Source organism: Cherax quadricarinatus, unplaced genomic scaffold, assembly GCF_038502225.1.
Source record: "Cherax quadricarinatus isolate ZL_2023a unplaced genomic scaffold, ASM3850222v1 Contig41, whole genome shotgun sequence".
NCBI classification, from domain to species: Eukaryota; Metazoa; Arthropoda; class Malacostraca; order Decapoda; family Parastacidae; genus Cherax; species Cherax quadricarinatus.
In genome coordinates this window covers 346,684-370,483 of record NW_027195067.1, presented here as the reverse complement: position 1 = coordinate 370,483, position 23,800 = coordinate 346,684, and the positions used below count along the sequence as shown (strand labels likewise).

At 38.9% G+C, this 23,800-nt stretch overlaps 2 protein-coding genes across 2 annotated transcripts in view; both read left to right on the top strand.

Moving 5' to 3' along the window:
* The window catches only part of LOC128700451 (protein white-like), a gene marked incomplete at its 5' end in the record, with an annotated part of 120,085 nt that extends 111,276 nt beyond the window's left edge, over positions 1–8,809 (top strand). Inside the window, one exon of the mRNA XM_070079913.1 lies at positions 7,958–8,809. Coding sequence (XP_069936014.1) covers positions 7,958–8,228 — 271 coding nt within the window. The remainder of the gene's footprint in view (positions 1–7,957) is intronic.
* A 7,139-nt stretch (positions 8,810–15,948) lies between these two features.
* LOC138851161 (mucin-21-like) overlaps positions 15,949–23,800 on the top strand; it is a 187,857-nt gene continuing 180,005 nt past the window's right edge. Inside the window, exon 1 of the mRNA XM_070079912.1 lies at positions 15,949–19,095. Within this exon, the coding sequence (XP_069936013.1) occupies positions 16,254–17,498 (1,245 nt within the window). The 5' untranslated portion in view covers positions 15,949–16,253 and the 3' untranslated portion in view covers positions 17,499–19,095. The remainder of the gene's footprint in view (positions 19,096–23,800) is intronic.

Sequence of the window (23,800 nt, the reverse complement as noted above, 5' to 3'; positions counted from 1 at the left end):
CTGTGAAAGAACCTCTTGAACTTTCCGACGTAGCTCGGGAAAAGTTTAATGAGATTAAAAGTATCTTTTCGAAAGACCCTATACTTAAGATTCCAGATATTAATAAAACATTTTGCTTAAGAACTGATGCCTCCAATACTTGCTTAGGTGCGGTGCTACTACAATACAATGATGGAACTCCCTTCCCTGTATGCTTCCTAAGCTGGAAACTCCTTCCCCCAGAAATGAGATACTCCACCATAGAAAAGGAATGTTTGGCCCTTGTGTGGGGAATCTCCAAACTTAAATTTTATTTGCTGGGAAAAGAATTCATTTTAGAAACGGACCACAAAACTTTGATATACCTAGAAACTTTTAAGGGAACCAACAGTCGCCTCTTGAGGTGGACATTGGCACTCCAGGCTTTTAAGTTCCATATTGTGTATATCAATGGTTCATCCAATTATTTCTCTGGCTGGTTAAGTCGTGACAGTCAGTAGAAGATTTCTTGCCTTACGCAACTTCCATATGTTAGAACTTTTTCCTCGCCTATTCTTCTTATACTCCTTGACTATAAGTCTTGGTATGGGGGAGTGTGAGGGAAAAGTTCAATAGATAGCAGTAGCGAGGAAGTATATAGTAACAATAGTTACATTGCCGGCTACTTGTTAAGGTAGGGTAAGTCAAGCTCCCGCTATTCCCGCCTTTTTTTCCCGCACCCCAAAAGTGATAGTTTGACTGCCAGCTGCTTGTTAAGGTAGAGTCAGTCTAGCTCCTACTATCCCTTCCCCTCCTTCCCCCCCCCGAAAGGTGACATGTGGGGCTCCAGTCCAAACAGTAATCACTAGACTCACAGCTCCCAGCACTACTGTAAGTACATGCCTGCCTTGTATTCTAGTGGATTTATTGGTTGAAAGTGTCACTTTTGACCAATAATAAACTTAGTCCTTTCAGTCTTGCTCTAAGTTGACTGTTGTAATAATCACCACATCTTTTAGGTATTGTACTTATCATGGAGAGTGATTTCTTAAGCAGTGGGTAACCTGTCTATCTTTCCAGCTTGGATGACAGAGAGGGTCACCTGCCAATCAACGAGTTGAATTGATGGAGATGGACTAACGTCCTGAGACTTCCCCTTTTTGGATTTAATTACCTGTGCACCTGTATGAAGTAGCAGGATATAACCCCTCTTCATTGCAGTGGAAAAAACCTGCTTTCCTATCATCTAGACTGAGTATTCATGGATAGACTCTGTGAAGAACTAGCCGGTGGGTTGTCATCAACACCTGCGACCCCCCCCCCATCATCGGCAACGGCTACGATTTCAACAACAAGCAGTGTCACCAACACCAGACACCCCTATATATATTAGCGTTGAATTCAGTTATCATTTATATTTTTCATTTTTCATTTTCTTTAATGTAGGATCAATATTTCATATTTGGGTGTTTTATATTTTATATTTTCTAAATAATAAAGTGTTTATGTTTGTCAGTGTTGCAACCCCTGAATGGGTTACAATGATTATTATGTATATATATAATGTATATTATCTTTTCATATAATTTTATATTGCTTATATTTGCGATAATAGCTAAATCGTAAATATATTGCTTTATATTCTTATTTGACTTATGTTGTTAGGATGTACATAATATGTGCTCAGTTCAAGTCTTGATTGTCAAACTACTGTAATTATCGCTTGTCGCTCATTATACTGCCGGCTTCTGAGCTGTGCTGTCCACGGGGCTATCACGTGATCGAGGGGGGGGGCTGTCCTCACCTCTCGTGAAGTATTCAGTCTGCTCTAGACTCACATGATGGTTGGACAGATTGTCTCATTATTCTTGTTAGTTCTGTAGAACTCTGTTCACAGAACATTGTATAAACTGAGTGATTTTCGACGTTGTACTGAGGTTGTGTGTCACATAGACACTCTGAACATCTCAGGTCCCGAGCTATAGCTTCTGACCTAATTTTGTACTGGTTTCTGTGTATTGTCACAGTCAAGGTTTTTCCTATGCTGAACTTAGATTCAGTAGTATGGGAGTTTTGTAACTTTTGTGGAGGATCTGCTGATGGTCCCTGCTTAGTGTCATTATATTATCTCCTTGATCCTGATTGTGTCACTGTCGCTTGATATATGGCTATTGGGCTTAGCATTCTTTTCATTGTTCAAGCAGACTGTTCTGTTTGCCAGTCGGTCAAGAAGTTAGTTTATGTGAGGACTTTGTCAGTCACTAGTTTAAGTCTAGTCGAGTCTTGAGACATAGTGAACTACTTAGAGCACTTACACACATACACACTTACTTGTACATATTTGTAATATCTTATTAAATGTTAATGTACCAGACGGTACTTAAGAATTATAAATGTGATATGTGCTTTCAGCACAATAATACTGAACTCAAGAGATTGATTTTATTTTCATTGCTGTGATTAATTTAATTTGACAATATACCTCTAGACTTAATAAATTTATTAAATTTTAATTTCTCTAGTTAGTAGCCTACCAGTTGTAATCCTGAAGCTCTATTGAATATCACTGATTTCCAATGGATAATTGGACAAGGATACTGACTACTTGTTACGAAAACCCAGTAAAAGGCTGGATGCTAGAAGGGCAGTCCATTCTAGTATTCACTTGAGATCTCTAAGCTTTTAGAATCGCGTTTTTTGTAACAAATGGGGGCCTGTCCGGGATGCTCTTGATCCAAGGTGTTGGAGAAATTGTCCATTTTGACATACTAGTAAATCTATGATCAAACACTTTGAGTACTTTCCTAATCTGAAGACTTTGAGTTTAGTCCTGTACAACATACAAGGTGGATGTATGTACTTGACTGAGTCTCTTGATCCAAGGAGATGGAAATACTGCTTATGAGCTCTAGCTCTAAGACAACCAACACTAAAATTCCTATTAGGATTATATTTTCCCATAATCACTCTCTCGTAGTACAATTATTTTTGTGATGTATGCCAAAGTGAAACAGTTAATTGATACTCTGACTTTGTCTGAGTTAAGTACATTAAAACTTCAGACGTGTTGGCAAGTAGCCAAATATCTCGGTGTGACGTATAACAGGAATTACACCGCAGAAACTGTCAGAGCATTAATTAAAGATATATTGTTTCCTGCTCATACAGAGATGTCTGATTATGATTCAGATTCAGAAAGCCTAGTGTCACAATTAGGAAGTATGACTCTATTTGATGAAGATGAAAGAGCAACTAGAGCAGAAGTGAGCCTAGTGCCTGAGCCTAGTGTAGATCAGTTCTCGCTCGCTTCTTCCTTCACTGACACTATAGTACAGAGTATAGCTGGTAGTATGACACAGCCTTCTACTAGTACAGTGTATGATATACCTGTATCTACTTATGATAGACCAGATCTAGACTCTCTAGAGACGGCTGGACGAAGTGTCCGACCTAAGGACCGTCCAGACCATGTTAATTTCCCTACTCCTCCATTACCCACTGGTCCTATCTCTCAGGAACAGTTTGAGAGGTTGGAACGTCTCATTATGTTGCAGACTGCACAAATAAAGGCACAGAGGAAATTGAACGAAGAAGATTTCCAAAGAGAAAATGTTCGTCTTGGAAGACAACAGACTGATAGATCACAGGACACATTTAATGTGCAGAAAGCTGCATCCATGGTTCCTAAGTTTTTTGAGAGTGACTTAGACACCTATTTTGATGTGTTTGAGAACCAGGCACGTGCTATGAACTGGCCACGTAAGCACTGGGCAACATTGTTGCATACTGCTTTGACGGGAAGAGCTCAAACCTGTACTGCAGCTTTGCCATTTACCAAGTACATTAGTTATGACGCTGTCAAACAAACAATTCTAGAGACGTATAACTTGTTACCTGTAAGTTATCAAAGAGCATTTCGTACGTTACAACGACGACAAGATCAAACTTGTGTAGAGTTTGCTCGTGAGAAAAAAGTTGCATTTCAGAGGTGGTGTAGGTCTGCCAAGTGTAACAACTACGACAGTCTTGTTCGGTTGTTACTACATGAAGAGTTTAACAACTGTATGTCTGCTGACATACAAGAATATCTGATAGATCATACTACCTCGGATATTCTGGAAACTGCAGCATTAGCAGACAATTACGAGATTTCTCACAAACTTGTACGTACTAAAAAACAGAAAAACAAGGTAACTAAAGATTGTCCTAGAAGTTGGCAACCTAAATCAGCTGCTCATTGCCGGCCTTATGTACCTGCTACTGTAACTTCTCGTACCTTTACCAGGAAAACTCACAATCCTGAATCTGTCTCTGTGGTTGGACAGAAATCTGATATCGAGAAGAAGAAAGTTAAATGTAACTATTGTAACAGAAAAGGACATGCTAGAGAGTATTGCTATAAGTTAGAAAGAGATACGAGAAACAGTCATGCGGCTGGCGCCCCCACTCAAGTCGTATCCTCTTCCGAGCAACAAAGGCACCAAAATCCTAGCAATTCCTCTTATCCTACTGTTTTAGATAATGTTACACAGGATAGATGACTAGCGTCAGAAAGTGTATCTGACGAAAAGATTCGTTCAGCGATGAGTCCTTACTTTTCGAGAGGCAGAATAGGATTTGATGAATCACATCTGACTGAGATAATTACTTTCAGAGACACTGGCAGTTATCTCACGTTATTAAGAGAAGATGTACTGCCCATAACTGACGATACCTATTGCAAGATAGATGTATTGTTAGAAGCCTATGGAGGGGCTGTTATAAAAGTGCCTCTGCACAAAGTTTATATTCAAACAAGCTATTATACTGGTTATATTTCAGTGGGTATATCCAGTGGTGTATTTCCCATCAGGTCAGTGGACTTGTTGATAGGGAACGATATCCTTCATGCTGGTATATGTAAAGAACCACTTGTGATTGATAATAACACAGATGATAATTATGCCATTGAAGCTTGTAGAGAGAAACCTATTTTATTTCCTCTCAGCGCAATTACTAGAGCTATGTCAAAGATTCAACAACCATCCTTGTCTCCTGTTGAGTTAGTGGATGACAATGATTTGGGCTTGAATATGTTGTTTAGTGACACTCTGCGCCCAGGGTCATTAACACTAACTCCCCCCGGTCATCAGCCTAGTCAAGACACAACTGACATTAAATTTCTTACTCATGATGATTTAATCAAGGATCAGTTTGTTGATCAGTCACTGGAAAAACTGAGAGATATAGCAGTTACTGAGAGTGAAGCAAAGGATCTCGATAATTGTTACTATTATAGTAACGGTGTACTGATGGAGAAAAATACATGTAAGTTGTCAGCTGATAGTGTTTCCACCACAGTCAAGCATTTCGTAGTGTTACCAGTTACATTTCGTGAACAAGCCATTGATTTTGCTCACAATAGTCCCATAGGAGGATATTTGGGTGTCAAGAAGACACTCGGTAAACTGGCAAAACATTTTACTTGGCCAAAGATGAAGGAAAAAGTAGCTGATCATGTGCGACGTTGCCACGTGTGTCAAGTGACAGGCAAGCCAGCACACACACCTCCACCTACACCTCTCACTATGTTCATTAGTACCAAAGTTCAGTTCATCTGGACTAGAGATTGTTCAGACTCGTTCAAGAGGTTGAAGCATCTGCTTTCCTCTGCTCCAGTGTTGAGTCGTAATTTCAATCTTTCCATCTTTTTACATATAGATGCGAGTGGCTATGCAGTGGGTGCTGTGCTGCTCCAACAGTCAACATCCACAGATATTCTCCATCCTATATGTTACTATTCATCTAAGCTCAAACGACACCAGAAAATTATGTTCTAGCTCTTGTGGTGTCCTTTGAACATTTTGACGAGTATTTGGGCACTTCCCCATTTAAAATTAACGTAATTTTATGTCCAAATACCTTTTGTTACTTGCTATGTCAACTTCAGTAAAGTAACTTAATCCCTCCAGCCCATATTAACTATGTATACTCATGTCATGTCTAATTATTATATTTATATATTCACAGTATTGTTGTGTATGAGGAGGAGACACAAGCTGAGTGTTGAGTGGGTAGTGTGGTGCGGGTGATGTACTGCGTGACGCAACACTGTCCTGTCGCAGACCCCCCCCCCCTTCACTACACACCTTAAGCTGTTTCATACTCAGATGTTCATACTGCCTCGCATTCCACAACCACTACTTAAGAGTGGAATGCAGTCTCCTCTACTAGGATCGAGCCTCAACGTGCCCTCCTTGTCAGTGCTATCCTGTCTCTACACTGATGTACATAACCACGAGTATGCAGAGATATGATACTGTGTACTGCCCTAGTACTAGGGGCATATCCTAGTGACGGACGCTGTGAAATTGTAGAGGTGCTTGGCACAAGAGAGACTTTGATTAATATTTATATTAAATTGTATTGATATGAGTAATCAGTAATAATGTGAAAGACATTAATGCAACTCCTAGTGCGACCCTCTGTCGTGTTGGGGGGGGGGGTGTTGCAACCCCTGAATGGGTTACAATGATTATTATGTATATATATAATGTATATTATCTTTTCATATAATTTTATATTGCTTATATTTGCGATAATAGCTAAATCGTAAATATATTGCTTTATATTCTTATTTGACTTATGTTGTTAGGATGTACATAATATGTGCTCAGTTCAAGTCTTGATTGTCAAACTACCATAATTATCGCTTGTCGCTCGTTATACTGCCAGCTTCTGAGCTGTGCTGTTCACGGGGCTATCACGTGATCGAAGGGGGGGGTGTCCTCACCTCTCGTGAAGTATTCAGTCTACTCTAGACTCGCTTGATGGTTGGACAAATTGTCTGTCTCATTATTCTTGTTAGTTCTGTAGAACTCTGTTCACAGAACATTGTATAAACTTAGTGATTTTCGACGTTGTACTGAGGTTGTGTGTCACATAGACACTCTGAACATCTCAGGTCCCGAGCTATAGCTTCTGACCTAATTTTGTACTGGTTTCTGTGTATTGTCACAATCAAAGTTTTCCTATGCTGAACTTAGATTCAGTAGTATGGGAGTTTTGTAACTTTTGTGGAGGATCTGCTGATGGTCCCTGCTTAGTGTCGTTATATTATCTCCTTGATCCTGATTGTGTCGCTGTCGCTTGATATATGGCTATTGGGCTTAGCATTCTTTTCATTGTTCAAGCAGTCTGTTCTGGTTGCCAGTCGGTCAAGAAGTTAGTTTATGTGAGGACTTTGTCAGTCACTAGTTTAAGTCTAGTCGAGTCTTGAGACATAGTGAACTACTTAGAGCACTTACACACATACACACTTACTTGTACATATTTGTAATATCTTATTAAATGTTAATGTACCAGACGGTACTTAAGAATTATAAATGTGATATGTGCTTTCAGCACAATAATATTGAACTCGAGAGATTGATTTTATTTTCATTGCTGTGATTAATTTAATTTGACAATATACCTCTAGACTTAATAAATTTATTAAATTTTAATTTCTCTAGTTAGTAGCCTACCAGTTGTAATCCTGAAGCTCTATTGAATATTACTGATTTCTAATGGATAATTGGACAAGGATACTGACTACTTGTTACGAAAACCCAGTAACAGGCTGGATGCTAGAAGGGCAGTCCTTTCTAGTATTCACTGGAGATCTCTAAGCTTTTAGAATCGCGTTTTTTGTAACAGTCAGTTTTTATTCTTTTTCAATACATTAATTTTCCTGAAGTTGTTACAGAGCTGAGTAAGCCTTCACATTGTAATGTATACTATCATTATTTATTTTTTTATTATACTTAATATAACCTTTCTTAAAGTATTAAAGTAACTGGAGCTTTATTACAGTTGTAAATTAAGAAGGTATATGTTTATCTAACTGCTTGGATCAAGAGCACTGTGGAAGAGATTCATGTATTCTCTTAACAAAGAAAGCTGTTTGCTAATTTTTCCTTGTTTGCAGTCAAGTCGATCTGTTACTAATTTTTCTTATTTTTTCTGTTGGTTCATGTAGGTCTACGCCTGTGTATTTAACGTGGATGAAGTACCTGTCGTGGTTCAGCTACGGCAATGAAGCATTGTTGGTTAATCAGTGGTATAATGTGGAAACTATTGCCTGTCACAAGAACCAGACTTGTTTTCCTAATGGTCTGGCAGTACTGTCATTCTTGCATTATGAGAATGGTAGTATCACCTCTGATGTTTTCTGTCTGCTGATCCTCATCCTCTGCTACAGGACGGTTGCCTTCCTAGCACTGCTTGCTAAGACTTACAGGAAGCAGTAAGAGCCGAGGACGCAGTATCCCTATTTCCTATTGCTCGCCCCTTTCTTCTGCTTTAGAACGGCTGCTTACCTATCTCTGCTAGCTAATACTTATAGGAAGCAATAACAGCCTAGCCTGTTCTATTCAAAAACTCAGTTTACAGTGGAACCTCAAATTTCGAACTTAACCCATTCCAGGAGTTAGTTCTAAATTCGAAAAGTTTGAAGAGCGAAGCAATATTTCCCATAAGAAATAATGGAAATACAATTAATCCATTCCAGAAACACAAAAATATTAACAAAAAATACATTTTATAGAGATTATTTATAGTTTTACATACACACAGCAAATATAGTGTACAATTATGTATTAATAAATTTAAATAAACATATAAAATAACATTTTTACTTACCTTTATTAAAGATTGGTGATGGCATCTGGAGGATTTGTTCTTTCTTTGCCAGGATAGAAGCAATGGTCGACTTGTTTTTCCCATACATCCTGGCAAGCTCAACAACTTTCACACCACTCTCATACCTCTGTATTATTAAATCGTAATGACACGATTGCAAACAAACCATACCCCAGCCGGGATTGAACCCGCGGTCAGAGAGTCTCAAAACTCCAGCCTGTCGCGTTAGCCACTAGACCAGCTAGTTGGACGAATCTTATTGTGGCTAGCTGGTCTAGTGGCTAACACAACGGGCTGGAGTTTTGAGACTCTCTGACCGCGGGTTCAATCCCGGCCGGGGTATGGTTTACCTCTGTATTATTTCGTTCTTCATATCTATGGTATTTCTCACTTTCTTTACCACAGGAGTACCACTAGCAAGTTTATTCGGGCCCATGGTAGCTTATTTCACAGTCCCACAAGCACTAAACACAATGAATTAATCGTAAAATGTTTGAATGAGAGGCAAGTTAGTGTTCACTCAAGCATCAACAAAGCCAGACTGGCTCACGGTGCCTACACGGGGATGCTTACAGAGTGGGCTGCCAGACAGGTCCAGTTTAAAAATAGGTGCAAGTTCGATAATAAGGACAAAGTTGGTTCGAAAAAAACGGTCGATTTCCGAAGAGTTCAGTAAGTGATACGTTCGAAATTTGAGGTTCCACTGTATAAGCAATTAGAATGTTTCAAAGCCATTTTTTTCTAAGAAAATAATTTACATTTAAAGACAGATATTTTCACATTTTCCAAGCAGACAGACTTTTTTTTCTAGACATTCTCTGGAAAAGTCTCTCAATACTTGAAGAAGATTTTATGGGAAGCTACGTACAATGTGTTAATTCTGTTGCAATTAAAATTAAATACTCAATTAAGTAAGTTTTATTTAGCCATCCCATATTTAGAATGGAATAACTGTTTTACTGGTTTTGAGATCACACAGATAATTATATATATATATATATATATATATATATATATATATATATATATATATATATATATATATATATATATATATATATATATATATATATATATATATATATATATATATATATATATATATATATATATATATATATATATATATATATATATATATATATATATATATATATATACAGTGCCGAATAGGCAGAACTTGCGATCTTGGCTTAAATAGCAACGCTCATCTTGCCATATAGGACAAGCGAAATTTTGTGTATGCAATAATTTCGCCAAAATCATTCTGAACCTAACGAAAAAAATATATTTCACCGTGTTTGTTTAGTATTAAATTATTGTAAACAAATCTAAAATATATTTAGTTAGGTTAGGCTAAAATAAATTGTTCTTGTTATAATAAGGTTAGGTAAGTTTTCTAAGATTCTTTTGGTGCAAAATTAAATTTTTTTACACTAACATTAATTAAAAATATATATCTTTAAACGTATAAGAGAAAATTTCAGAAAGGACTTCATTTTAAATGAGTTCTTGCTAATTGACCAGTTGTATATATTCGGCACAATATATATATATATATATATATATATATATATATATATATATATATATATATATATATATATATATATATATATATATATATATATATATATATATATATATATATATATATTCATATTCATATATATATATATATATATATATATATATATATATATATATATATATATATATATATATATATATCTTCTTCTTTCAACGTACCAGCCGTATCCCACCGAGGCGGGGTGGCCCAAAAGAAAAAACTAAAGTTTCTCTTTTTAAATTTAGTAATATATATATATATATATATACATAAATATATATATATATATATATATATATATATATATATATATATATATATATATATATATATATATATATATATATATACATATATATATATTTCATTTTTCTTTCAACATACCAGCCGTATCCCACCGAGGCAGGGTGGCCCAAAAGAAAAAAACTTAAGTTTCTCTTTTTAAATTTAGTAATAAATACAGGAGAAGGGGTTACTAGCCCCTTGCTCCCGGCATTTTAGTCGCCTCTTACAACACGCATGGCTTACGGAGGAAGAATTCTGTTCCACTTCCACATGGAGGTAAGAGGAAATTAACAAGAACAAGAACTAGAAAGAAAATAGAAGAAAACCCAGAGGGGTGTGTGTGTGTATATATATGCTTGTACATGTATGTGTAGTGTGACCTAAATGCAAGTAGAAGTAGCAAGACATACCTGAAATCTTGCATGTTTATGAGACAAACAAAAGACACCAACAATCCTACCATCACGTAAAACAATTACAGGCTTTCGTTGTACACTCACTTGGCAGGATGGTAGTACCTCCCTGGGTGGTTGCTGTCTACCAACCTACTACCTTTATATATATATTTATATATATATATATATATATATATATATATATATATATATATATATATATATATATATATATATATATATATATATATATATATATGTCGTGCCGAATATGTAAAACTGGTCAGTTAGCAAGAACTCATTTAAAATTAAGATTAAGTCCTTTCTGAAATTTCCTCTTATACGTTTAAAGATATATTTTTTTCATTGATGTTGATTTAAAAATTATAATATTGCACCAAAAGGAACTTAGAAAACTTACCTAACCTTATTATAACAAGCGCAATTTATTTTAGCCTAACCCAACTAAATGTATTTTAGATTTGTTTACAATAATTTAATACTAAACAAACACAGTGAAATATATTTTTTTCGTTAGGTTCAGAATGATTTTGGCGAAATTATTGCATACACAAATTTTCACTTGTCCTATATGGCAAGATGAACGTTGCTATTTAAGCCAAGATCGCAAGTTCTGCCTATTCGGCACGACATATATATATATATATATATATATATATATATATATATATATATATATATATATATATATATATATATATATATATATATATATATATCGTGCAATTTAATTTAGCCTAATCCAAGTAAATATATTTTAGGTAAGTTTACAATAATTTAATATATTTGCTCAATGAAATACAGTTTTTTCGTTAGGTTCAGAATGATTTTTGCAAAGTTATTGCATACATAAATTTTTGCTTGCCTTATTCGGCAAGAAGAGCATTGCTATTTAATTCAAAATCGAATGTTTTACCTATTTATCACGACATATATATATATATATATATATATATATATATATATATATATATATATATATATATATATATACATTATATATATATATATATATATATATATATATATATATATATATATATATATATATATTTATACATATATATATATATATATATATATATATATATAGATATACATACACACACACATATACAGTGGAACCCCATATATCAGCCACTGCATTTACTGGCCAAATTATATTTAGACTGGTTTTGGGGCCGAAATTTTGCTCCACATTTCGGCCGGTGCCTCGCACATTGACCATATTAGACGCGTCAGCCTGTCTCTCGCCAGGACGCCATGCATATAATAATAATAACATCTTTATTTACTTCAAGTACATGTACATGCTATACAGGCCTAGCTGACATTAATGACATACTAGTATATAGAAAGCCCCTTGTTATGCTGAGCATTTAGGGCAAATTAGGTCAGTTTTGTCCCAGGATGACACCCACACCAGTCGACTAACACCCAGGTACCCATTTTAAACTGATGGAGAGAAAGAGAGAGAGAGAGAGAGGGTGAAGTTTAGTTTAATATGTTTATTATGCACCCCATACCCATCCTGTGGGTGGTAGTCAAAAGATTACAGAGGTACATAAGTGGTCCAGGGACTGGACTCCAAAGTTTTGATAGCTGAGCAAGTTACAAAGGTAATGAACTAGATCTGGTCATAATCATGACCAAGTTACAAAGATAATGAGCTCCAGGTTGAGCTGGTCACACTCATGAATAATTGCAAAGGTAATGAATCATAAACACATTAATCATGAGAATTTACAAAGGTAATGAGCTCCAGGTAGAGCTGGTCAAAATCATGACAAGTTTCAAAGGTAATGAATGATAAACACGTTATGACATGATTACAATCATAGACAAATTACAGAGTAATGAGCAGTTAACAAACATAGTAGGGAATTCATCCATTGCCCCAACAACAGATGTTGCTAGGTGCCTGTCTCTCCTCGATAGACAGCCATTGGAAACAGCAGCAAGTTGCCCAGGGATCTGCTGCTTGCACGAGCACCATCGACCCTCCCCAAGAGGTCCAAGAAGCCAGTGACTCCGTTAGCAGCCCGATGGAGAGCTGTCGTAGGGACATGTCAGCGTCCTGGTGGACGCCAAGTTGATTGAAGATCCCAGGCCCTCGTGTGCACGGATGTTGAAGCTTGAGGAACTGAGTACACACTGCCTGTATACATAGCCTCAATAATCAAGTCCTCTAGTTCTCTGGTGGAGGTGAGACCCAACTGGTTGCCTAGAGTTACTAGTGGGATGCTTTTCTGTCCTGTTGCCATGGAAACAATTGTAAGGTGCCTCAGCTTGGTCAGCATTGTTGGAGTTAATTGTGGTAATTTGGACGATTCTTTTACGTAATCGCCATAAACTCCATATGCAAAAAGCTGCAGAAGCTCAAAATATGGTGCATGCTGAGGATTATTTTTGAGCTGGAAGTGTCACAGTGTGAAGTTAAGACTGTTGGTAGTAGTGTCCTAGCACCAGTGTCCTAGCACCAGTGTCCTAGCACCAGTGTCCTAGCAGCAGCAGTGTCCTAGCAGAAGCGTCCTAGCAGCAGTGTCCTAGCAGCAGCTGGTAGTGTGAAGACGTGTCACATTGTGCTCCACAAACTTTCTAAATATTACTTGAATACGAGGGTTTGTGAGGATAAAAACTGTTCAGTGACAAAGTACTACCTACAACACATTAGTACAAGTAAGCCAACTCCTCCACTGAAGTGAATATAAGCAATATCAGTGATATTTAAGTGTTGTATGGTGAAGATTATCCAACTTACGAGGTGATATAAAAAAGACCTGGAAAACCCTATCAGAAATTCTGGGAACAAAAAAGATATCACGAAATAGCGAAATAAAATTAGCAAAAACAGATGAACCCCAACTCCCACCAACAGAAACAGCAAACAGACTCAATGATTTCTTCTCCACTATAGGACAAAACCTTGCCAATAAAATCCCAAGCTCAGATACCCCACCAAATGACTACCTCACCGGCAACTACCCGAACACACTGTTCCTAGCTCCGACTAACCCATACGAAGTCTCCCTTATTATCAACGCACTAAAAAACAAGGCAGGAGATTTAAATACCTTACAACCCCTTATATACAAAAAAGTGTCACAAGTGCTATCACCAATCATTGCAACACTCTTTAACAAATCCATTGAATCCTCCACCTTCCCTACAGTACTCAAAATAGCAAGGGTCACCCCGATCCACAAAGGAGGAGACCAGAGTTGAATAACTATAGGCCAATATCCAACTTACACCCTCTCTCAAAAATCTTCGAAAAATTAATTCATAAACGAATCTACTCCTACCTTATCTCCCAAAACATACTCAACCCCTGCCAATTTGGATTCAGGCCTAATAAAAATACTAATGATGCTATTATACACATGCTAGAACATATATACACTGCAATAGAGAAAAAAGAAGTCCCACTGGGGATCTTCATTGACTTACGTAAAGCTTTTGATACAGTTGACCATGACTTGCTCCACGTAAAATTGTCACACTATGGTATAAGAGGGCACTCCCTCAACTACCTCAAGTCTTACCTCAGCAACAGAAGCCAATATGTGTACGCAAATGGGGCAAACTCTTCTGCACAACCAATTACAGTTGGTGTCCCACAGGGAAGTGTCCTTGGCCCTCTTCTCTTTCTCCTATACATAAATGACCTTCCAAATGCCTCGCAATTACTCAAACCCACACTATTTGCAGATGACACTACATACGTCTTCTCTCACCAGAGCCCAGTCACGCTAGCCAATACTGTAAATACCGAATTACAGAAAATATCTACCTGGATGAGGACTAACAAACTTACACTAAACATTGACAAAACCTACTTCATTCAGTTTGGTAACAGAGCTACAGAAGTCCCTCTTAACATAATGATAAATGGATCACCTATCACAAAACTAACAGAGGGAAAATTCTTAGGAATCCACCTTGATAATAGACTCAAATTTCATACACATATACATCAAATTTCTAAGAAAATTTCCAAGACTGTAGGCATACTATCGAAGATACGGTACTATGTTCCACAGTCAGCCCTCCTGGCCCTATATCACTCTCTTATTTACCCCTATCTCACCTATGGAATTTGTGCATGGGGCTCAACAACAATTAACCATCTCAGACCACTAATTACCCAACAAAAGGCCGCAGTTAGAATGATAACAAATTCTCACTACAGGCAGCACACTCCACCAATATTCAATACACTAAACCTACTCACCATACAAACATCCATACTTATTACTGCACCTATTACATACATAGAACACTTAACTCTGATATTAACCCTCCCCTCAAACATCTCCTTGCCAACCTCAACAGAACACATGACCATAACACAAGGCACAGATCACTCTTTGATGTTCCTCGTGTCCATCTCACACTATGCAAAAACTCAATGCACATAAAAGGCCCTAAAATCTGGAATTCATTACCTGTAAATATAAAAGAAACACAACCTGTTTATAAATTCAAGTCTCTTCTCAAAGATTACTTACTCACCCAAAACCAAATAAATACTGAATAACTGAACATTATAAATTGTATATCTTAAATGTTTCTCACAATTATATCACATAAATGTTAAACCTAAAACCCAATCTAACTTTATTATTTTTTAAATACACTACCTAACAGAATCACTACCTAACTGAATGCAACCATATGACCTGTCTTTGTAATACTCACTTGTGCTTTATAGTTATCTGTTTACATTAATGTTTTATCACTGATTTCATCATTGCTTAGTAGCAGCGCTGTATAGTCCTTGTGGCTTAGCGCTTCTTTTTTATTATAATAATAATAATAATCATTGCTTAGTTAATCTTAAGTTAATTTTAAGCCAGCCCGTAATGCTATGCATAGTATAAGTGGCTTTGGCATACTGCTCTTATCTGTATTTTTTTTGTACCTCTGTATGTGTGCACAAATTGGAAATAAATAAATAAATAAATAAATAAATAAATAAATAAATAAGATATGGTGTGAGTGAGGGGACAGCGGCAGGCCTTAGGAGTGACGTCACTATTGCCTTCACAGTGAGCATCTAATATTATATGTGTTTTGTGCTATGTACTAGCATCTGGTGCTTTATAATAACGTGGCTGGTACAATGCAACATAGTGATTTGTGTAACATCTTCCTTTAGTGGAAAAGTGGATAGCATAAACAGTGTTTATTAAGTGATAGTGAGAAGGCAACACTTCCAGCTTGTCCGCCCACTGCCGCCCGCCCTCACTACCCACCCCGCTATAAACATCCCCACCCATATACTCCACCCCACCCACGATACCTCCACCCACCCTCTCTCTCCTGTGAACTTCATTGCAAACCTACAAGCCTCCTCTGGGATGACTTCACATCGCAAAATAGCAAGAATATCTATGCTATCTGGCTATTGTCCCAGTAGTTACTGCAGTGTTTGTGGGTATACCACAAGGGACAAAATTTTTCTTAGATATAAGGAACCTACTTGTTCCAACTACTGCCACACAGATTGCATTCCAGAAGAAGAATTTTGTTGCAGCCAGGTTGAAAATTTCAGAAAATTTAAGGATATCCATAATCCTGTGGTATATGTGGATACAAGCCTGGAGCTACAGGAGGAAGGTTCAGAAGTCCTACCTCAGGGACTTCTGTCCAAAGATCAAGAATGCCCTCTTGGGCTGTGTTGTAAAGTTGCAGCTAAGATAATCCATCACAGGGAAGCACTTCATGAGCTCCTCAAATCATTAGATAACCTCCAAGCTATTGTAGGTCAGTGCAAGCCTGCATCAAGTGACGTAAGCTGCTCAGCTGATGGTGACACTATTGACAAAGACTGGAAGTCCCACACTGAGCTTAACTCAGGGGTAAATAACTGGTGGAATTCTGTCATCGCTAAGGTCCCACAGACTGACAGAGTTCAAAACACTACCTTTGGGAATTCTAACATAATTCCTCTGACAACCACAGAGGGAACAAATCCTCTTCCTAGCAACGAAGGAAGCCTTGGATCTGTTAATTCTCCTACACCTGACATCTCTGCTCCAGCCACTGCCAGTCCACTTGACAGTGCACATACCATCTCTGATACTACATCTGTCAGCACACCTGCCGACACTATTCTAGAATCTGGCAGCAGTGCTTCATCAGCAAGTTCTGAGTCAGGAGTTTCTCAACCAGAGATTGGTGCAGTTAATAATCAGGGAACTGTCACTTCGCCTGATCACCTACTGTGCCAAAGTACGAACAGCAGGGACACATCTGTCAGAAATGGTAGAGGAAGTGACAGAGGATGTGGAAGAGGACGTGGAGGAGGAAGACATCTACAGTCATCTCGCCCTCCACTAACACAGTTCCAGCGGCAGAACCTGAGGACAAATCTGCAAAACACAGGAGGGGCAACAAATCATAGTCCACTCTCCCAGACACCTAGACTGTGCTCTCGCTGTCACCAGAAGGGGCACACTGCCTGCGAGATACCAGGTGCAATTACTGCTACAAGAAAGGACATCAGGAGGACCAGTGTAGGAAGAAAAAGGAACTTGACAGACAGGACCACCTGTTTAGAGACCTGTTCTCAGAACAAACCAGCAGGATCTCTGAACTGGTGAACACTCTCACACGTCACCCACTCAGCTACTCCTATCCCAGCCCAGCAGGTGGTATTGTGCCTTATACAAGACCACAGACCTACATCCCTGCAGCTGCCTCAGTATCCTACCTCTCTCAAGGGCAGGCACCTTACATTCCCTACACACCCACCACCTCAAGCTGACCACGTCATCATGAGGAGCCAGTTTATCAGCATCCTGTTGGCCAACATTCGAGGTTTCATTACTAATGTTGGAGAGCTCACACATAGTTTTGTGAACACTTGTCGTCCCGACATGATAGCTGTTGTTGAAACATTTTGGATGACAGGACTCCAGAAACTTTTGCAAGAATTGCTGGATACACCTCATGGATGAGAAGAGACAGGCAAGGGCAAGGAGGAGGTGTTGCTGTGTGCTTCTCTAAAAGTGTTCATGCCCAGCACATTGATGTTGCCACCCCTACACATCTTGAAATGATGTTCTTCAAGCTCTGCATAAACACTAGTACCTCTGTACTAGCATGTGCAATGTACAGACCTCAGTGTCAACATGCAGACCCCATCAACTTCCTAATGGAAAATATTGACTCCCTTTTGCTACAACACAACTGTCAACATATCATAATTGTTGGTGACCTCAACCAGCACCTTATACAGAGGGACTTTGATGACCTTCTTGCAGTGTTTGACATGAGAAACTTTGTTGATTTCCCTACTCACATCTCTGGCTCCTCCCTTGACCCAGTAGTGAGTGATCTGGCAGAAGACTTAGCCACTTGTCAACCCCTCGGCTATGTTGGATCGTCTGACCACAAGGCCGTTTATACGACACTTAAGATCCCAACAGAACGAGGTGAGGAGTCCACACGCACAACCTGGCTATGGGAAAGAGGTAATTGGCCAGCCCTTCGCTCTGAGCTCTCCACCACCGATTGGAATGCTCTTCTCCAAGGGGATGTTGACAACCAAGTGAAAGCCTTCACTGGACACATCCTTAATCTACAACAAGAACACATTCCTCACCTGCAATATGTGACGAAGCCTACAGATCAGCCTTGGTATAGCTTTCGTTGTAGAGTGGCTGCTACTGCTAAGTACAAAGCATGGCAAAGGTATAAGAGACATCCTACCACCTACAACAGGAACTTGCACAGGCAAGCCTGTAGGCATATGGGTGACGTTCAAAAGTGGGCCATTGCTAAATGGGAGGTGGACACTAAATGAAACCTAGCATCAGGTAGGATAGGCTCCAAAACCTGGTGGTCCCTGGTCAAGGACAGACAAGGTTATCTGCCTGGTGAACTCATTCCACCTCTAAATCGACAGGATGGGACCACTTCTACTAGTAACCAAGAGAAGGCGGACCTCTTTGCTGAACACTTTGCTACCAAAATGCAAGTTCCTGATCCAGCTAGGGACCCTCCTTGGCTAGCTGCAAGAACTGTGTCAAAACTGTCAGTGGTGACAATAAGGCAGAAGGAGGTGCATTTCCTTCTTAAATCGCTTGACCAAGAAAAGGCTGTGGGCCCAGACAAGTTGAGCCCAAGATTGCTGAGAAGATGTGCAGACCAGCTAGCAGCACCTCTAACTCACATCTTTCAGCACTGCCTAGTACTGTGTAAATGGCCCTCTCTATGGAAAGAGGCAAATGTAGTCCCTGTTCACAAAAAGAAGAGCAGAGCAGAAATCAGCAACTACAGACCAGTGTCACTCCTGTCAATCACTGGTAAGATCCTTGAGACAATAATCTCAAGACAAATGACAGAGTTTTTTGACTACCACTCACTACTTTGTGATCGTCAATATGGCTTCAGGAAAGGTTACTCTGCTGCTGATCTGTTGTTAAACCTCTCCACTAAGTGGCACCAGTCACTGGATGAATCCAAATTCAGCTGTGTGGTAGCTCTGGACATTGCTGGTGCTTTCGACCGGGTGTGGCACCAGGGCCTCTTAGCAAAATTTCAAGCACTGGGAATTGCAGGCTCTACGCTATGTCTCCTCAGTGATAACCTTCATGGTAGATCTCTAAGTGTAGTTCTCAATGGAACGGAATCAGCAAGACATCCTATTGGGGCAAGTGTTCCACAAGGAAGCGTGCTGGGACCATTGTTATAGAATGTCTACTTCAACGACCTTCTTCATCTCATCCCAGAATCACATGCATATGCAGACGACTGTACACTTACATTCACTTTTCCAAGAGAAGAAATGTCAGCTGCTCTAAGCTACATCAATCACCAGCTGAGAGCTATATCAGCTTGGGGAAATAGATGGCAAGTAACATTTGCACCTGAGAAAATGCAAATGATGATTGTCTCTAGGCACTATGATGGTAATGCTGGTGCAGTAGTAAGGATGAATGGGAGGGTGTTGGCACCTGGAGAAAAAGTTGGCATCCTTGGGGTGAAATTTGGCTCCAAACTAACCATGAAGAACCATGTTGTAAATCTTGCAAACAAGGCAGCCAGGAAGCTTACAGCACTTCGCCGTATCTCACATCTACTTGACAGTAGGGGTTGCAAGATTCTGTACGAGGCACAAGTACGCTCACACCTTGAGTATGCTCCACTTTCTTGGTTTACCTGCCCCCCCTCTCATCTGCGACTGCTTGACAGAGTAGAGAACAGTGCAAGACGTCTCACCTCTCGCCTGGACCCATCCTGGATAGATCTGTCATTTCAGCAGAGCCTTCAACATAGGAGGGATGTGGGTGGCCTTACTGTTATGTTCAAGGCCAATATTGTCAAAGTACCACACTTGGATCCACTTCAAGGACAGCGTGAAACAAGCTTTTATGCCACAAGATGGGCAGAAAGCAGCAACTTCACTCTGGCTGTACCCTTCTCCAGAACATCACTCCATCTGAGATCATATATACCCAGGATGAATCGAGTATGGAACACATTCGTACAGCATAATGATGTCAACGAGATAAAGTCAGTTGATCAAATGAAAATGCTGGCCCACAGATGGCTCCAATTTCATCCTGTTCCCTACTTGTATGTCTCATAGCAATAAAAATGCTTTCAAATGAGCTGATGTAGGTAACAGCTCTTAGCTTGTCAATAAAGTTAGGAATCCTTAACCTGTAAATAGCTTGTCAAACCCTGTGTTAAAAAAAAAAAAAAAAAAAACAGGGACAGCAGGTGTCTTATGGAAACATGTCCCTAATGTTTTCCAGCCATAATGGAGGAGATTCGAACTCCAGACCTCAGTGTGTGAGCTGAGTGCGCTAGCGATGGAGCTAAGAGGTGAGTCAGTCTCCCTGTGTCCCTCGGAGAATGAGCATGTACTCAGCATATTCATCCAAACATTTCCTTAAAATTCATTGGTTTTTGTGTTTGTTTATAAATTGCATCTGCTCCAGCTTGCCAGGATGTGTGGGAAACAAATTAACAATCACTTTTATCCTGGCAAAGAAAGAACAAATCAAGGAAGCTGATATGACGAATGGGGTAAACATGTTAACGAAAAAGATATCACGAACAATGAAAGATGTGGAGAGAAGCAGGTGGTGTAGCAGGCATGCAGGGAGTGTAGCAGGCATGCAGGGAATGTAGTAGGCATGCAGGGAGTGTAGCAGGCATGCAGGGAATGTAGTAGGCATGCAGGGAATGTAGCAGGCATGCAGGGAGTGTAACAGGGAGGGGGGGGGAAGTAACCACAGAGAGAGCTATGTTACCTGAAGTCCTTATGGAAGGGGATTCCCCTTCCACACAATAATCAGCCCTCCCTCTCTCCTCCTCCCTGTTCCATAAGTCAATAAAGGTATGTAACAGTGATTTAAATGTTCATTAAATGTCAAGCTGGGATGGCCCCATCTCTGAAAAGGTGCTTACCAACATGCTCAGGGCTGCAACATCAGACAAAGAGATTGCCTGTCTCCAAGCTGTGAGTGCACATCACTCCAGGGACTTCCTCCAACATTTCCCATATCGGCAATGGGAATGCGCCTCGACTTTAAGACCCTCCATATAGCAGTGGCTCTGCGCCTTGCTGCCCCAATTCACACGGAATATACGTGTATTTGCGGCGAAGCGCAAGCCAACCAATATGGTCTACATGGTCTTAACTGTTCCAAAACCAAGGGTTGGCATGCAAGGCACAATGAGGTCAATGACATCATAAAGAGAACCATTGCTACAGCTGGATGCCCAGCCGAGAGGGAGCCCCGATCACTAGCAGCCAACACCCACAACCCAGCAAACCGCCCCGACCAGATCACCATCTATCCTTGGAAGAATGGCAAGCTCTTAGCATGGGACTATACCTGTGTGTCCACACTGGCGGACATCTATAGCCATCACAGTGTTGGGTGACAGGGAGTAGCTGCTGACCACAGGGAGGAGTACAAGATCAGCAAGTACAGGGACATAAGCCAACGATATCAATTTGTCCCAGTGGGATCAGAGGCCTCAGTATGGCCATCCCGAGGGAAAATGCATGCTGCATACTTGGCTCGCGTCCAGCTTCGGAGGAGCTGGAGGAGATTCATAACCTTTGATACATTGTACCAATGTATTCATGTCTGTGTTTTCTATCGATGTATTATGTCTATTAATAAAGTTGACATGTAGTTTAAAAATATAGGGGATTGTAGAAGAAAATATTCAAACAGCTCCGGGGAGAACCTTTAGTTTTCCCGGAGGTACGTTTTTTGTCTTCTCTGAGGATGAGGGTCCCCAGTCCAGTTCTATAGGTGGTACCTCCCTATATATATATATATATATATATATATATATATATATATATATATATATATATATATATATATATATATATATATATATATATATATATATATATATATATATATATATATATATATATATATATATATATATATATATATATATATATATATATATATATATATATATATATATATATATATATATATATATATATAATAGAGATTGTAGACGCCGGGCATATAACATCTTTATATGCCCGGCATATAAAGACACTTCTGAGAAGAAATGCATAGTCCTCCTCACTAAATCCACTGTCAAACACATATATTTCTAATCTCTTTTCCAATACCTCATTCGGGGTACCTACCTCCACATATACCTCTATCAAGGACATCAACACTAATAAACAGGACAAGGTTCAATTCTCTGCAGGGGTATACATAATCCCTTGCAATGATTAAACCAATAATATGTGGCCGAAACATCCAGAGACTTCCAAACATGTATTTCAGAACACCAGTACGCAGGCAGGTCGGACGATTTAAGAAACATCTGCGTTCAACACCAAAATTTCCACAACCATTTAATCAACTACAGAAAAGCAAGACTTACCACCAGAGAAGAAAACAATTTCGCAGAATCATGGGATCACCACTTATCGGTGTATCTAACAACTTCAACCAGAACAACGGCTTCGATAACATAGTTGAATCTTCAGACTCCCAGAGTACTCATGTACTCTTCACTCAGGTAGATCTATTTGTGACTTGATAAAGTCCGCTGTGTGGGCGAAACGCTGTCAATAAAGGATCACATTATACTGTATTTGTGTTTTTGTTCCAGACCAGAGTGACGATCGACGGTTTTCTTGCAGGGAAAACATCTTTTAATTTTTGATCTGATTGGTTTTTTTAAATCGACTTGATATTTGACTATTATTGGTCAGTGTTTAATTTCCATGATACTTTACACTTCTTGATGCTCTGTTAAAGCAACTGCTCAAGAAGAAATTTTTCGCCTAGCTGGTAGTAATAAGTTATCACAAGTTATATACACTGATGGATCTAAACAGGAGTCTTCTGGCAGGGCTGCATCTGCTCTTGTTGACACCTCCCTAGTTAAGAACGATAATAAATTTGTTGAGTTAGGCATAAGAATTAACAACTGGGCGTCTACACTGCAAACTGAATTGTTTGCAATCCTAATGGCACTAAAGCTAACCTATGACACTGAGCTTGACTCTATCATCATTACTGATTCTATGTCATCATTGAAGGCTCTTGGCTCATATAATGACTCCAACAACATGCTCATTGGGGAAGCCAGGTATAGATACTCAAAAATTAGGGACAAAGGAATTAATGTACAATTGCTATGGATCCCATCACACATTGGATTACTCCTTCATGATAAAGTTGATATGTTAGCCAAGAAGAGTATCCAGAAGGAGAATGTAGAATATAACTTTGGTATAACTGTGTCTAGCATTAGGAATAATATTAGGAGAGAAGTAAATAATGAAAATGATTGTTATAGGAATGCAGTTAGAAGCCTGAGTAGATCTATAACCCACTATGATAACATGAACGTAGATAAGTATGTTTATGGAGCAACTTGCAATGTGAAC